Raw genomic sequence first — 15,107 nt, 5'->3', positions numbered from 1 at the left:
GCTTGGGATTCTTCTGTCACAGAATCGCATAGATGCCAGGGACCTCTTTCCAGAAGCCACAGTGATCATCCTCCCCACCTCCTGCCAATTTTCTAGAACATGTCAGAACAAAGATGAAGGTAATACCCTCACGTAGCATCCGGGGTTCTGCTAGAAGCCCCATAGCCCGGTGAGGCTGTGATGAGGAAACAGCCTGCCTTCATCCTCATCTTTATGTCCAAAGCCTCTCACAGGAGCTGTGGGCAGTGTGCACTCTTACTGTGATCCTGGAATGGGCTCATGACTTCTCTGAGCCAGCTTCTTGTAGGAATTGCTGGCTTTGGGGACATATTGCCATGTTGTGAAAAGGATTTATGACAGGGGAAGGATGCTGGCCTCTAAATGCCCACAAAAACCCTTGGCTGAGCCCAGCAAGAACATGGGAATCTCAGTCCTACAGTTGAACTCTTCCAACAGACCTCACACCTCAGAAAGAAATGCCACCCAAAAACTTAACTGACACCTTAAGCAAAAAGAAGACCCGGAAAATCACTTCTGACCTATAGAAACTAAGATAATAGACACACTTTTACAAGAAAGTACTGGAAACCAGGCAGTGGCACACCTGATTGAGTACACACATTATAGTGAAGAGGGACTCAGTTTCAAGCTCCTGGTCCCCACTCACTGGGATAGGGAAAACTTCATACGTGGTAAAGCAGGTCTGCAGGTACCTCTCTTCCTCTCTATCTCCTCCCTCCCTCTCAATTTCTCTATGTCCTGAAGAATAAAAAAGAAAGAGAAAAGGAAGAAAATATATAACCACTGCTTTGTGTCAATTTGCTATGCAGCATAAAAAAAAACTAATACATCAGAGAAATACTGTAAAGTGAAAAACGAGTAATATTTGTGTGTGTGGGGGAGATAGATAGATAGATATGGGGAGAGAATGAGTGTTTTATATAAAACATTTAGTTCTAGGACTGATTCAACACAGGATCAAGAGAGACCACACCTAAATGACATGAAATCAACTCTAAACACATTAACTCAACTGAAGTAGGAGGTCTGGAGCCAGAGCTGAGATCCTGAGACTCTAGGACTTCATAAACTTGTAGAAATACAGTACTGGTATCTGAGTTTAAGTCCCTACAGAAGCAGACCCTGAGATAGGAAGCTAGTTTGCTAGAAAGGTGATCCTACTAAAGCCAGGTAGCACACTGGGGGAATAAGATACAAGAGGGAAGGATGTCTTTCAAGCAAATACTATCTGTGGCAGTCAGTGCTTAATCCTACTGGGAGCTGGGAACAGTGCAGGACAGGCCTTGGAGTTGTCCCAGGCACAGGGCAGGGGGCTGGGATACTTAGCTACCAAATGCCATCAGATAAGGGATGAAGGTTGTATATGGGAGGGCAAGGGGAAGTTAATTCCCCAGGCTTCTTACCTGACCCTTACATACACGCAAGCTGTGCTTGAATTGCCGGGGGGGGGGGGGGGGGAGTTGGTGGTGGTGTGTGAGCAAATTCTTGCTGTACTCTTAGGCACTATTATTATTATATTATTATTAGTGATTTAATATTGATTTACAAAAAGGGGCCAGGCAGTGATGCACCTGGTTAAATATATACACTACAGTGTGCAATGACCTGGGTTCAAGCCCCTGATCCCCACCTGCAGGAGGAAAGCTTCACAAGTGGTAAAATAGAATTCATCTCTCCCTTTCTATATCCCTCTCCCCTCTCAATTTCTCTGTTTATATCAATAAAAACTAAAGCAAATATTGATATACAAAACTATAAGGTAACGGGTATAAAATTATATATGGTTTCCACCACCAGAGTTCTGTGTCCACAGCCCCTTTACTGGAAGCTCTACCAAGGTCACAGAGATGAGGGCACTTTATATTTATTTGTTAACTTTGTTTCTGCAATACAGTCCTCCTACCCCCACTGTTTTCACAACTCTGGATCACTCTTTTCATTCAGACAGAGACAGAGAAAAGGAGACACTGAAGGTCTCTTTCTCTCTCTCCCCTACTGCCCCCTCCATGTGGTGTCTGAACTCAAACCCCTGTCACAAGTATGGCAAGGCAGGCACCCCACCCAGGTGACTATCTCTCTGGTCCCCAGTTCTTATTTGAAGTATATATTATAACCCTATTTTACAAACAAGAAGCATGCAGTTTTAAGAAGCTAGCACTTGCTAAGGATATTCAACAGCAAAAAGGCAGATCTTGGATTAGCAGTCCAGGTTGGGCCTTGGTGAATCAAGTGAGTCTGGCAAGGATCTCCAACAGACAGTAAAAGCATTGGAAACACAGGTGGGAAGCAGAATTGCCATGCTCATTGGGAGCCCCTAAAGAGAGGCGTCATCCTACCACTAAGCTCCCACCCTAGTGTCCTCAGATCCTTTCATTTTGTATAACTCTTCAGACTTCCTTTCTACATGTCAAATGGCATACTGCCTGGTTCATGACTTTTGAAGAACCAATAAAATCTTCAAATTTTACTAATTTTTTTTTTTAGATAGATAGGGAGAGACATCCAAGCATCCAAGCTTCCTTGAGTATGGTGGGGGCCAGGTTTGAACCTGGTTCACACACATGACAAAGTAGCACACCATCCAAGTAAGCAATTTCACTGGCCCTTAGTCAGTTTATTTTGTTTTTCCATAGTACTGCTCAGCTTTGGTTTATGATGGTGCTGGGAACTGCGCTTGGGACTTCTGGTACCTCAGGCATGAAAGACTCTTTGCATAATCATTGTGCTATCTCCCCAGCCCACCCTCAATTATTTTTAAATGGTTTTTATTTACTTCATATTAGAGAGACAGAGTTTTCAGTGAAAGAGAGAGCAGTACTGAGTAAGCCAGGTTCCAGCATCATAAACAAGAAGCACAGGACTGAAGAGACAGCATAATGGTTACGCAAAAGACTTCCATACTTGAGGGTCTGAGGTACCAGGTTCAAGTCTCAGCACCACAAGCTAGAGCTGAGCAGTTATCTAGTTTAATAGTAACAACAACAATAAAACCATAAAAAGCATAGGACAGGTTGCACTGGGGCCAAACAGATCAGCAAAGAGGAGGCCATGTACCACTTTCAGCAGACGTATGATGGGCTCCAACTTCCTGGCAAATAAAATTTCATTTTTGTCCTCCAAAAGACAGAAAAAAAAAAAAAGAAAAAAAAAATCCAGGTTGGTCATCAACAAAACTTAGGCTCTGACTGCCTCCCTCCCTCATCTGTTGGAAGCCCACTTCCTGTGCACCTGAGAGCCTGTCCTGGTCTGACCTTTCACCCCCAATCGTGTCTCTAAGTTCCGGGATGTAAGATGGTTCTTTTGAGTGTCCTGTTATTGCTGAAGCTATTTTGGGCTCTTTGTTCCACAGGCCTGTATGTGAGTGGTGCCAGAGCTATCCCTGTCATAAGTTTAATTTGCTAGAGCAGAGTGAGAGGGCACACAGGAGTCCGACGCCAGCCAGTGAATTTGTAGAGCTGCAGAACTTTGCCTGGGAAACAAGGAATTTGTAAGAGGCTTTGTGATGAGTGGAGGCAGGTCCTTGCTGCTCCAGCAACCACTGAACAAGAGGCAACGAAACAAGCTTTCTGTGAGTCTGCACCATGAGGAATGGCCCTTCCCCAATATTACTTCTTTCTTCTTTCATTTTCAAGTTCTCTTCAGTGGCCCTACTCTGGCTCATGTCTGAAAGACATCAAACAGGAAGTGGATTTCGGGGTCAAAGGTGCATCCTGCCTTCGCAAGCCTTTATCCTGAATGCTGGTTTGGTGCCTGAAGTTTTCTGTCCTCATCTGTAGTGTTGCTATAGCAACAAGTTGTCTCCCAAAAGTGTGGCATGTGTTGGGAGAAGTATATGATTCTGGGGTGACCTGAGGAAACTTGATAAGACAGAAATTCCCATTTCTACATTGGGAAACAGAAAAACATATAAAAAATAATAAAGCCTTTTATGCTGAATGTCAGTACTTGGTTTCTGAATAGAATTCCCGCCCCCTCTAAAGCTGAGAGAAACTCAGGCCTGTGTCCATGGCTGCTGAACGCCCTATTCAGTCACTTTCCAGAAGAACAAAGGGGAGAAATTAATTGGCATTGGAGTGTTGGAAAGAACCAGTATTTGATGACCTATTTAAAATGGGTCCAGGATATTCTGGAGAACATCTCTGGACTTCTGTTCCTGTAACATTTTCAGCACTGACATCAGAACAGATTGAAATATCAGGGGGAAGCCACAAATTGGCCCTGATCTGTGAAAGGCTTCATTGTTTTTCTTTCCCTGGGCCTTCCAATGGTGTCCTCCCACCAACCATGTGCCAGGAAAAGGTTCACTCCTCCCTTCCCCTCTCCCTCATCTTTCTTCCAGAGAGGGAGGTACAGAAATGAAAATTGGCTGGCCAGCATCTAAGAACTGCCTACTGTGTGAAGGATACTCCATGTTCCGGACACTAATGAAGAACAGAGTGTGGGCAAGGCAGAGGGTAGCACATTCAATGTCAAGGGAGACACAACCCCATCTTAGATGCTGGAAGTTGGGAAAGCTGTACTTAAATCTATAGGTGGGAACAATGGATAAGACATTGAGAAATAATCCTTGAGAAGAGTGATTTCCTTTGGCCTTCTAACTCTATGTAGAAGGAATTATTTATTTTTTCTTTTTTTCCAAGGAGGAACAAGGCTCAGAGAGGTCAAGAAACCTGTTTTAAGTTACACAGTTTATGAGTCAGTACAGCCCAGACTCAACCTGTGCTTCCTGGCCTAGTGTTGGTATACTGCATTCCTTCCATCAGGCCCAGAGTAAAAGGGTGAGGGTGCTGAAGGGAAGAAAGGAAGACTCTGAGACAAGATGTGTGAGGAAGAAGGATGGGCAATGGGACCACAAGAAACAAAGTTTAGTCAGCAAGACAATGATTAAGTCCTCAAAGATGAGTCAAGGACACCAAGAAAGTATATTTCTGAAATAGAATTTAATGTAAGGAGAGAACATTTTTGTTATTCGTTATTGTCACTTTAAAAATTCTTTGAAGTAACATTGCATTATAACATGCAAGTTTCAGGTGTGCACTGCTGAAAAATCAGCTTGTGTATTTCCTACATTAAGTAATACAGAGCCCAATTCTTTTTTTTTTTTCCCTCCAGGGTTATTGCTGGGCTCGGTGCCTGCACCATGAATCCACCACTCCTGGAGGCCATTTTTCCCCCTTTTTGTTGCCCTTGTTATTGTAGCCTCATTGTGGTTATTATTATTGCCATTGTTCATGTTGTTCATGTTGGATAGGACAGAGAGAAATGGAGAGAGGAGGGGAAGACAGAGTGGGGGAGAGAAAGATAGACACCTGCAGATCTGCTTCACCGCCTGTGAAGCGACTCCCCTGCAGGTGGGGAGCCGGGGGCTCCAACCGGGATCCTTACGCTGGTCCCTGCACTTTGCGCCACATGCGCTTAACCCACTGCGCCACCGCCCGACCTCACAGAGCCCAATTCTATCCTTCACCAGACATTTGCCCCAGGGATTTGTGCACAAACTATACCACTGCTAAGCAATCTCTCTGGGTCAATTCTTTCATTATTTTACTGGCTCACTATTCTAGGGAGTATCTTGCAGTATCCTTTAAAAATATCTTTAATTATTTCAATGTTTATTCAGGAGTATATTTTCTAAAAAACAAACAAGTGTGGTGACTAAAATAGATAACAAGTTATACATAGGTAAGATCATTACATCTCAAGTTAGTTAACTGTAAAAGAAAACCCTTCTACCTTAGTAAAGTTTCTTTGGCTCTCAGTGAAGAGACCATCAGAAGTGAGATGTGTTGCATGGAGGCAGCTCCTGGAACTAATTCTTATACGGAATACTACATATTTTTGCTTATTTGCTCCATTCTCTTATCTTTGCCAACCTCCTTTTTTCCCATCTCTGGGTTACAAATATAAAAACTAGTACAAATAAAATGGCACAGCGATATTTGCTGTGTCCATCTATATATACATATACAGATATATATGTATAAAATCTAATATCTTACATTCAGCTTACTCAGATGTTCAAATGTGTCAACAGGGACTAGAAAAGTTTTTACATTATTCTTAAACCATCTCTTTGAAATGCTACAAGTATTTTTTTTTTTTTTGCCTCTAGGTTTATCACTGGGGTTCGATCCCTGCACTATGAATACACTGCTCCTGTAGTCATTTTATTTTTTCCAATTTTGTTGAATAGGACAGAGAAAAATTGAGAGGGGGAAGATAGGGAGAGAGAAAGATACCTGCTTTACCACTTGTGAAGCGACCCCCCCTACAGGTGGGGAACTGGGGGCGTGAACAGGAATCCCTATGTGGGTCCTTGTGCTTTGTACTGTGTGTGCTTAACCTAGTCCGCCACCACCTAGCCCCCGAACTATTTTTTAAGTAATTAATTTTTTAATTTAATTATTATTATTTTTTGCCTCCAGGGTTATTGCTGGGGCTCAGTGCCTGCACTACATATCCACTGCTCCTGGAGGCTGTCTTTTTCCTTTTGTTGCCCTTGTTATTATTATTATTATTGTTGCTGCTGTCATTGTTGTTGGATAGGACAGAGAGAAATCAAGAGAGGATGAGAAGATGGGGGCGGGGAGAAAGATACACACTTGCAGACCTGCTTCACTGCTTGTGAAACGACCCCCCTGTGGGGAGCTGAGGGCTCAAACTGGGATTCTTATGCCAGTCCTTGCACTTTGCGATATGTGCACTTTACCCACTGTGCTACTGCTTGACCCCTGACTTTTAAAAAATATATTTATTTATTTATTTATTGGATAGAGACAGTCAGAAATAGAGGGGGGAGGGGGGAATAGGAACAGAGACAGAGAGACACCTGCAGCACTGCTTCACCACTCATGAAGCTTTCCCCATGCAGGTGGGGAGGGCTCAAACTTGGGTTCTTGTGACTTGTAACATACGCACTCAGCCAGGTGTCCCACCACCCAGTCCAAGTTTTTTTTTTTTTTTTTAAGATTTACTTATTTACTAATGAAATAGAGAGAGAGAAATGAATATGTATGCATGTAAGAGAAGCAGAGCATTACTAGGGCACATGCACTGCCAGGGAATGACCTTAGGATCTCTTGCTGAGGGTCCAACACCTTATCCATTGTACCACCTCCTGGGCCATGCTACAGGTGTCCTTGGTGGAATGGAAATTAACGATGGTGGAGAAATTAGGAAGGTGGTTCAGCGTGTAATGAACATGTATATACCTGAGACCCTAAATGGGATCCCCTGCAATGTACATAGCTGAAGGGTTACTCTGATTGCTCTCTCACTAAATAAATACATAAATGAAAACAAGTGATTATAGGAGTCTATGGATCTCAATACTCTTGAGTTAAATGGACTGAGAGTTATCCATGTCTTGGTCTCTCAGGCCTAACAGCACTCAGAGACTGTTAGGGTATCCAGAAAGCACATTGTGATATAGTCCCTTAGTACTGACAGGTAAGCAAGTTTCCTAATTTGTTTTGGCCACAGATAAGATAGTGATGACCTAAGAGCAAATCTCCCTTGGTGCTCACTGAACAGTCAGCTCTGTGTGGCAGGGACTGCTGCCAAGGATCCAGTGACTTGGGCTTTGTGCAGACACAGTTGGGGATCCCCTGCCACAGAATTGGATTATTCTCAGGGTGCTCTGAAGCAGGGCCTCTAGTCTCCAGTACCAGCAATGCCCAATCCTCTAGGGTTCTTAAGAAGATAGACATTTTCTTTATCTTTATTTATTTTCTTATTTTTCTTTCTTTTTTAATTTTTTAATATTTATTTATTCCCTTTTGTTGCCCTTGTTGTTTTATTTAGTTACTACTGTTGTTGTTATTGTTGCCGTTGTTGTTGGATAGGATAGAGAGAGATGGGGAAGACAGAGAGGGGGAGAGAAAGATAGACACCTGCAGACCTGCTTCATCACCTGTGAAGTGACTCCCCTGCAGGTGGGGATCCTTAAACCAGGATCCTTAAACTGGTCCTTACACTTTGCGCCACCTACACTTAACCCGCTGCACTTAACCCGCCCAACTCCCTCTTTTCTTTTTTAAAGATATAAACAGATAGACAGAAAGGCAGAGAATGAAGAGACGATAGCACCAAAATTTCCTTCAATGCAGTGGAGGCCAGGCTCGACCACGAGTCACTCAGGAGTATATTTTCTAGAAAGAAATAGTGACAAAGAGAGTACTATTCAAGTGAGCTGTTTCACCAGTCCAAGACAGACATTTCTGAGCAAACAGTTCCCTTGCTGAGAAATGAACTCAGGTTATATAAAAGTTAAGCTTTATGAAAAGGGCAGAAAATGTGAGTGGGCCTAGATGTGTGATTAGACTCTCATGAAACCACTGGCACAACTGTTAGTGGGAGACAAACCCAGATGTCCAGCTTTTTCTCAGTATTAGGAGTTTGTAAAGGTGTACAAATCAGCATCTTCCTGGTCCTCTCAAATGTTAGCAACTTCTATTCCTCATACTACTGGGTGAGAGTAGGATAAACTTATTTCTTGCTGCTAGAATACTCAGTGCAATTTCTTCCCCCCCCCCCCTTTACCTGACACTGGCTTATGGTAATAGTGGGAACTGAACCTGGACTTTGGAGCCTCAGGGATGAAAGTCTTTTTGCATAGTCATTATGCTACCTCTCCTACCCCCTCAGTGTAATTTCTAACCCTTCCTCCATCCTTTTCTTAGTCTTATCCCTAGTTATAAATCGAATGTTACTTATACTTCTCACTGCTTTCTCAAACTATACTCATCTGCCAATACCTACAGGCCTTTCCCCAAAAATCTATGAAAATAGTTGTTTCTAGTTCTTGCCAAAGGTATCTCGGTCGAACATTTTTGGTGATTTCTGTAACCTCAGGAATAACTTACTGGTGGTCCCTCACTTCTATGACCTGTTCTCTAGGGCTTCTGTTATAACCTCCCTTTGTTGTACCACAGGTTTTGCCAGCACCAATGTCTGTTACCCCTCACAACCTGCTTCAAGTATTCCATTGCTGGATCACCACCTTAGTTTTTTAGTATTTTGCTTTAGAAGACTTTAGGCCCCCACTGGAATCTACCACCACTGGTTTCTCCCAGCTTTACAGTGCAACCCCTCCCACTTATTCTCCCTGCTGTTATCTATCTTTAACTCTGTGGTTAGTCAATTATGTCTTGCATGAACCTGCAACTCCCTTGCTCCTTTCTTGCCTGAGGATATTTGGCAAAGGCTCAACTTTTGTTAAAATTCAATTTTCTGCCTACTTTCTGCATATAACAACGCAGCAGGAGAAAAACACTCAACCATACCGCCTGGCTTCACTTACAGTTCATTGTAATGAACCGCATGTGGGTCATGGAGGCCATCTCTATTTCCAGTTCATGCTTTCACTCTTCTAGATGACTATTTTTAATTTTTCTTTGCTCCTGGGTCTTTGTCTGCAGGGAATCCTAGAGGATATATATTTTTTTCCTTTCCCTTTGCAATATAAGTAGTGAGATAAAGAACAAGAGACATCTCAGCACTTCTCCACCATTTGTGAAGCTTATAGTGCTCCCCTGTGGTACTGGGGGCTTGAACCCAGATCCTTATGAATGGTAGTATACACTCTACTGAGTGAACTATCTCCTGTCCCCTGGACTACTATCTTATAACTTAATTTTCCTTCCTTAAACCTCTAAGAACTCACCCTTTCTTTACTAGTTGGTTACAAGTGCTATTTGTATCAGTGATCTCTTGCTATGTGACACTAAAATCTAGTATCTCAAAATAACATGTATTAGCTCACATGGTTTCTGGTTGAAAAGGATCCCTTATAAGGCTGCAGTAAAGTTGCTGGCTGAGACTAAAGTCTCTGAAGACTTGATTGGGGCTGGAGACTCAAAAGCCAAGTTCATTCTCAGGGCTGTTGACAGAAGACTTCAGTTCCTTGATTTTTTCATAGGGCTCCTAAGACTTCCCCTGGAGCAAGTGATCTGAGAAGGAGTGAGAACAAGAGCAGGTGAGAGGAAGAACAGAACCTCCTTGAATTTGAGGTGGCAAGGTATTACTTCTGTCACATTCTATTGGTCACACAGTCCACTGATGCCACATCACACAAGGGCATGAGAACCAGAAGGGCGTTCCTATCAGTGTTATCCTCAAGTGGCTATGATACTGCTTTAAAGAGAAAACAGCAGTCAGAAGAGAAATCCCACAAGTTCCACCTACATTCTCTGGTGGTCTGCATACAGCCTCTTGTCCTTGCTGCTGTTAAAACAAACTTGCTATGTGATGCCAATGCCATGGCTTGTTTGTTGAATCCCAGTTGCTCTTAAAGACTTCGATGCAAACATTCCTTCGTCTCTTGTCTTTTTTTTCTTTTTTTTTCCTCCAGGGTTATCTCTGGGGCTCAGTGAAAGCACTACGAATCCACTGCTCCTGGTGGCCATTTTTTAGTTGGATAAGTCAGAGAGAAATTGAGAGAGGAGGAGAGGACAGAGAAGGAGAAAGATAAGACACCTGCAGACCTGCTTCACCACTGGTGAAGCGACCCCCCTGCATCCTGCAGGTGGAGAGCCCCAAGCTCGAACCCGATCCTTGAGCAGGTCCTTGCTCTTCGAACTACTTAATCTGGTGCGCTAGCCGCCCGGCCATCTCAGTCTTCTGGGTCAATTCCAGCAACCAAAACCACGTGGTGTGACTTTATTTATTATTTTTTTTTGTCACCAGGGTTATCCCTGGGGGCTCAGTGCCTGTACTATGAAAACTCCTGGTGTCATTCTCCACCCTCCTTTCTTTTCTTTGATAAGATGTAGCAAAGTTGAGAGGGAAGGAAGAGATAGAGATGAAGAGACATTTGTAGCACTGTTTCACTTCTCATGAAGCTTAGCACCTGCAGGTGGAGAACTGAGGGTTTGAACACGGTGGTGACATGACTGACCCGGTGTGCCATCACCCGGCCCTGCGCTGTGACGTTAAGATCTCTCCAACGATCGTACCATGTGTGTTTTCCTGCCCACACATACTTTTATTTTTTCCCCTTCATAATTCTTTTGTTATTATTATCGTTTTGTTTACCAGAGCACTGTTCAGCTTTGGTTTATGGTTGGTGCGAGGGGATTGAACCTGGGACTTTGGAGCCTCAGGCATGAGTCTCTTTGCATAACCATTAAGCTATCTACCCTCCTTCCCTGTTATTGTTTTTTTACCAGAGCATTGTTCAGCTCTAGCTCCAGGTAGTGTCGAGGACTGAATCTAGAACTTTGGGGCCTCAGGCCTGAAAGTCACTTTGCAGAACCATTATGGTGTCTCCCAGGCCCCTACCTCTCCGAGCAGCTGCGCACTTCTCCGCATCCCTAGCTAAGAACACTCAGCGGAGAGCGCTGACTAAACTTGCTCTCTCTACCTCCTGCCCTCAGTTGGCTTTTGCTCAGTTTGCCCACCGTCTCATCCTTACGCCGCGCTTCCCTCAGCCAGGGACAGGCCTCGCCAGGGCGGACTCTGCACGGCAGGCATGGCCGCACCCACACGGCCCCGCCCTGGTCCTCTCGCCTCGCCAAAGGAGTCAGCCCACTCGCCAAACAGGAAGCGGAAGTGGCATATCGGAACCACGCCTTCCAGCCACCGAGAGGTGGCGACGACCGGAAGAGGCGGGCCCCGCTTTGAGGGCGGTTTATCCAAAGCTGTTTCCATAGCATCCCGGGTGCTTTACGCTCCGCAGCAAAGTGCGCGGTGTCGCTTGGCCCCAGGGCCTCAGAAGCTGCCTTTTATCTTGCCTGGATTCCGGCCTTTCAGCGTCTCCTCCGTAACCGGAAACCAGTTGTTTGGACGCGGCCTCAGACCAAGGTCCCTTTTCAGGTTCTTCCCCCGCATCCTCTCCTTGCGACCGCTGTGGCTGGTCGGTTCCGACCCGGCCCTGGCCGTGCCCTGCCTTTATCCACCTTGTCAGCTCCTTTTTTTCTCTCTCGCCTTGTGTCTTCCAGAAAGCGCGTGCTTAGCCTACCTTTCCCGGTTTCTCTCCAAGTCCCTTTCCTTTCTCTTTCCTCCCTTTCTCCAAAATCCTCTTCCCCGCCCATCAGCCCCCTGGGACAGGTGTGCAGATTTCACTGGGTGTTGTGCTTTCTCCTCCCCAGGACTCTCAGATGCCCGGATGCATGGCCCCCCTCCAGAAACCTGGAAACGGCCGCAGGGCGCCCCTGGCCTTGAACCCCCAGAAGAGCAAGGATGTGCTGGCCGTGCTGGCTGAGAGGAACCAGGCTGTGGTGGCCGTGGGCGCCTGGGTGGAGCCCGCCTCACCCGCCAGCTGGGAAGTCTCCGCCCACGTGAGTCTGGGTCGCCCCAGATGTGTGCGCTTCCCCCCTTGCTGCCAGCCTGCACCCAGCGCTTCTGTACACAGCTGCTTGCTTTAGGGCTGTAGAACAACTGCACATTTGCCAAAACTCTTTGAGCCTTCGCCGGTGTTAGCGAACATAAATCAAACCACCATCCACTGTAAGGAAGCAAAGATGTTTATTGACGAATTGCAATCCGGGCCGAGATGGTGACTGGTGTTAGTCTACCAAGCTCGACCCCGAACAGGGCTCAAACCATACAATTTATAGGAATTCAGACTACACTCAGGGAGGGGGAGCACATCACCTTATCAACCTACATCCAATAACAGGCTATAGCAAACACAAGATCCAATCATTTCAAACTTAGCAAAAGCATGATCCGTTCAAAGCAAAGCGCGGGCTAGTTTCAAATATAGTAAGATCACACAACCAATAGAATTCAACCAGGCAGGGTCGCCAGCCATCGGCTATGATCACCCATCCGGTAGACAGCACACAACAAAGTCTGTGCAAAGGTCCTGATAAGGCTTGTCCCCATGCAGGGTCCTTCGAACAACTTACAAGACAATGGGTGGCCTTCACTGATTAGGTCTTGATAAGGCTTGTCCCCAGGCAGGGTCCTTCAAACAATGGGTGGCCTTCACTGATTAGGTCCTGCTTATTCAAGGGGGAAGGGGCAAGGAATTTTCCACCTCATACTACAAGCAACTCATACTAAAAGCACTTAACAAACAACTGCATAAAAAGGGAATTTCAAGGCTACTGCCTTTTACAGCCGGTACACTCAGATATTTATATTATACCTGTCTGAACTTCAGTTCGCCTCCCAAACTATTCTTTATTTTTCCCTCTTTAGGATCTCTCTCTCTCTTTGCCTCCAGGGTTACTGCTGGGACTCGGTGCCTGCACTATGAAGCCACTGCTCCTGGAGGCCATTTTTCCCTTTTTTTTTTTTTTTCTCTTGTTGCCCTTGTTATTGTTATTGCTGTTGTTGGATAAGACAGAGAGAAATCGAGAGAGGAGAGGGAGAGAAAGATACTTGCAGACCTGCTTCACCGCTTGTGAAGTGACATCCCTGCAGGTGATAGAAAGAGAGACACAAAGACCTGCAGCACTGCTTCACCACTCGCAAAGTTTTCCCCCTAAATGTGGGGACCGAGGGCTTGAACTGGATCCTTGAGCATTGTAACTGTGTTCAACCAGGTGTGCTACCACCACCCCACCACCCCCAGGGCTACCACTCTGGGTCACTTTTTCAGAGAGGCAGAGAGATGGCCACTTTTGCACCTGCATGATTCTATCAAACTTCTACCATTTGTTGTCGACGTTGTTACTAGTGGACACCATAACACTGTTTCACTGATCCTGAAGCTTCCTATTTGCATGATACTCCTTGAGGTGACCAGAGGTTCACACCCTGGTCCTGACACATAGTGAACTATACAATCTACAGGGACCTCACAAACTCTTAGTTCCTTGCTGTGCACTTAACTTAGTGTCTACCTTCCAGACACTCTACAGGGTGGTAGAGGGATGACAGTTGGTGACACTGATAAGTTTTTGTAATTGAGGTTGAATAAGAGTCAGATGCAGTAAGAGAATAAAAGAGGAAAGGATTGATGCTGCTGAGGATTCTAAAACAGTTCCATGGGGATAGATGTATTTCTGTTTGGTTCATTCTTACCCGTTACGTAGTATGTCTAAAGGAAGTAAATTTTGAATACATAGATGAGGAAATGTCCTCTGTATTGATCCTTAAAGAATGGAAACGCTGGAAGCAGAGGTGATAGTAGGAACTTTTCACATAAAGGAGAACTTTGGCAAAGTTGATAAAGTGTGCCTGTTTCACTTGCCAACTCTCATAGTCATTTTGTAAGATTTTTGATAATTCACCAGACTGCTTTTTGGCTGTTTCTCAGATTTTATTGTGGCACTTAAACATCTACTTTTTCTGATGGTGTGTGAATGCCTAGAGCACAAAATATTATTAGTACAGGTACTCAGTAGATATTCCCTAGTCACATACTGGACAGCACATCCCATAACTTACTGATGTTGTAATGATAGTTCATACCTTTAGACCCCTTTTACCCTTTCTGCCATCCTCTGCTCTCCACCTCTGGTAGCCGTAAGTCTTTCCTCTATATCTGTTCAGTGTGTGTATGTGTGCATTTTAGATTCCACAAATAAATGAGGTCATGCAATATTTCTATTCTTTGTCTGACTTATTTCACTTAAAATAAAAATGCTATAGCTTCAGACCACCCCCTCAGTTCATTATATTAACTCTAGAAGACACTGTTCTTTTATATCATTATATATAGCAATTGAATTTTTGAAAATTGTTCTTTTTATAGAGCTTTTTAAATTTTCTTTTTACTTATTTTGGGAAAAGTGAAAAGAGACTCCTGTAGTGCTGTTTGACCACTCATCAATTTTCTTCCTTTAGTTCTTGCACACTGTAATGTGTGTGCTCAACTGGATATGCTACTTCCCATCCCCTGGCAATTGCATTTTTGTAGTTTAGAAACCTATTATGTAGCAAGCCACACTAGCGTAATAGCAAACATAAAGTAAACAATGCTATGTGTTAGGAAAGTGAGATGGGCATAGTGGCCATGGCTTGTGTGCCCCAGCTTGGTTGACTCAAGTTGTGGGATGTGTCTGGGCCAGCTTGATTGAAATTTTACTATGGGTTATATATTTTTTTTCATGTGGTATCTGCAGAAATGTGCACCATGGTTTTCTGACTTACATACTTGAGCTAGGATGAATAGGGTAGCAGGGGACTGCCTG

At 44.4% G+C, this 15,107-nt stretch overlaps 1 protein-coding gene and 1 long non-coding RNA gene across 3 annotated transcripts in view; one reads left to right on the top strand and one right to left on the bottom strand.

The window, feature by feature from the left end:
• Window positions 1-8,021: 8,021 nt before the first annotated feature.
• Window positions 8,022-11,547, bottom strand: LOC132534967 (uncharacterized). Its single transcript, XR_009546733.1, has 3 exons — window positions 11,421-11,547; window positions 9,785-9,971; window positions 8,022-8,171 (listed from the first exon to the last, which is right to left on the bottom strand). It is a non-coding gene; the product is annotated as an uncharacterized LOC132534967 (long non-coding RNA).
• A 77-nt stretch (window positions 11,548-11,624) lies between these two features.
• CCDC15 (coiled-coil domain containing 15) overlaps window positions 11,625-15,107 on the top strand; it is a 54,671-nt gene continuing 51,188 nt past the window's right edge. For both annotated transcript variants that reach the window (XR_009546732.1, XM_060179819.1), the window contains exons 1-2: window positions 11,625-11,823; window positions 12,111-12,299. Coding sequence is in view for 1 of the 2 variants with exons in the window: in XM_060179819.1 (XP_060035802.1) it covers window positions 12,120-12,299 (180 nt within the window). In the remaining variant the exon portion in view is untranslated. The remainder of the gene's footprint in view (window positions 11,824-12,110; window positions 12,300-15,107) is intronic.

This window comes from Erinaceus europaeus, chromosome 20 (genome assembly GCF_950295315.1).
Source record: "Erinaceus europaeus chromosome 20, mEriEur2.1, whole genome shotgun sequence".
Taxonomy (NCBI): Eukaryota; Metazoa; Chordata; class Mammalia; order Eulipotyphla; family Erinaceidae; genus Erinaceus; species Erinaceus europaeus.
Note: the sequence above shows the minus strand (reverse complement) of the source record. Positions and strands in the feature narration are given on the sequence as shown.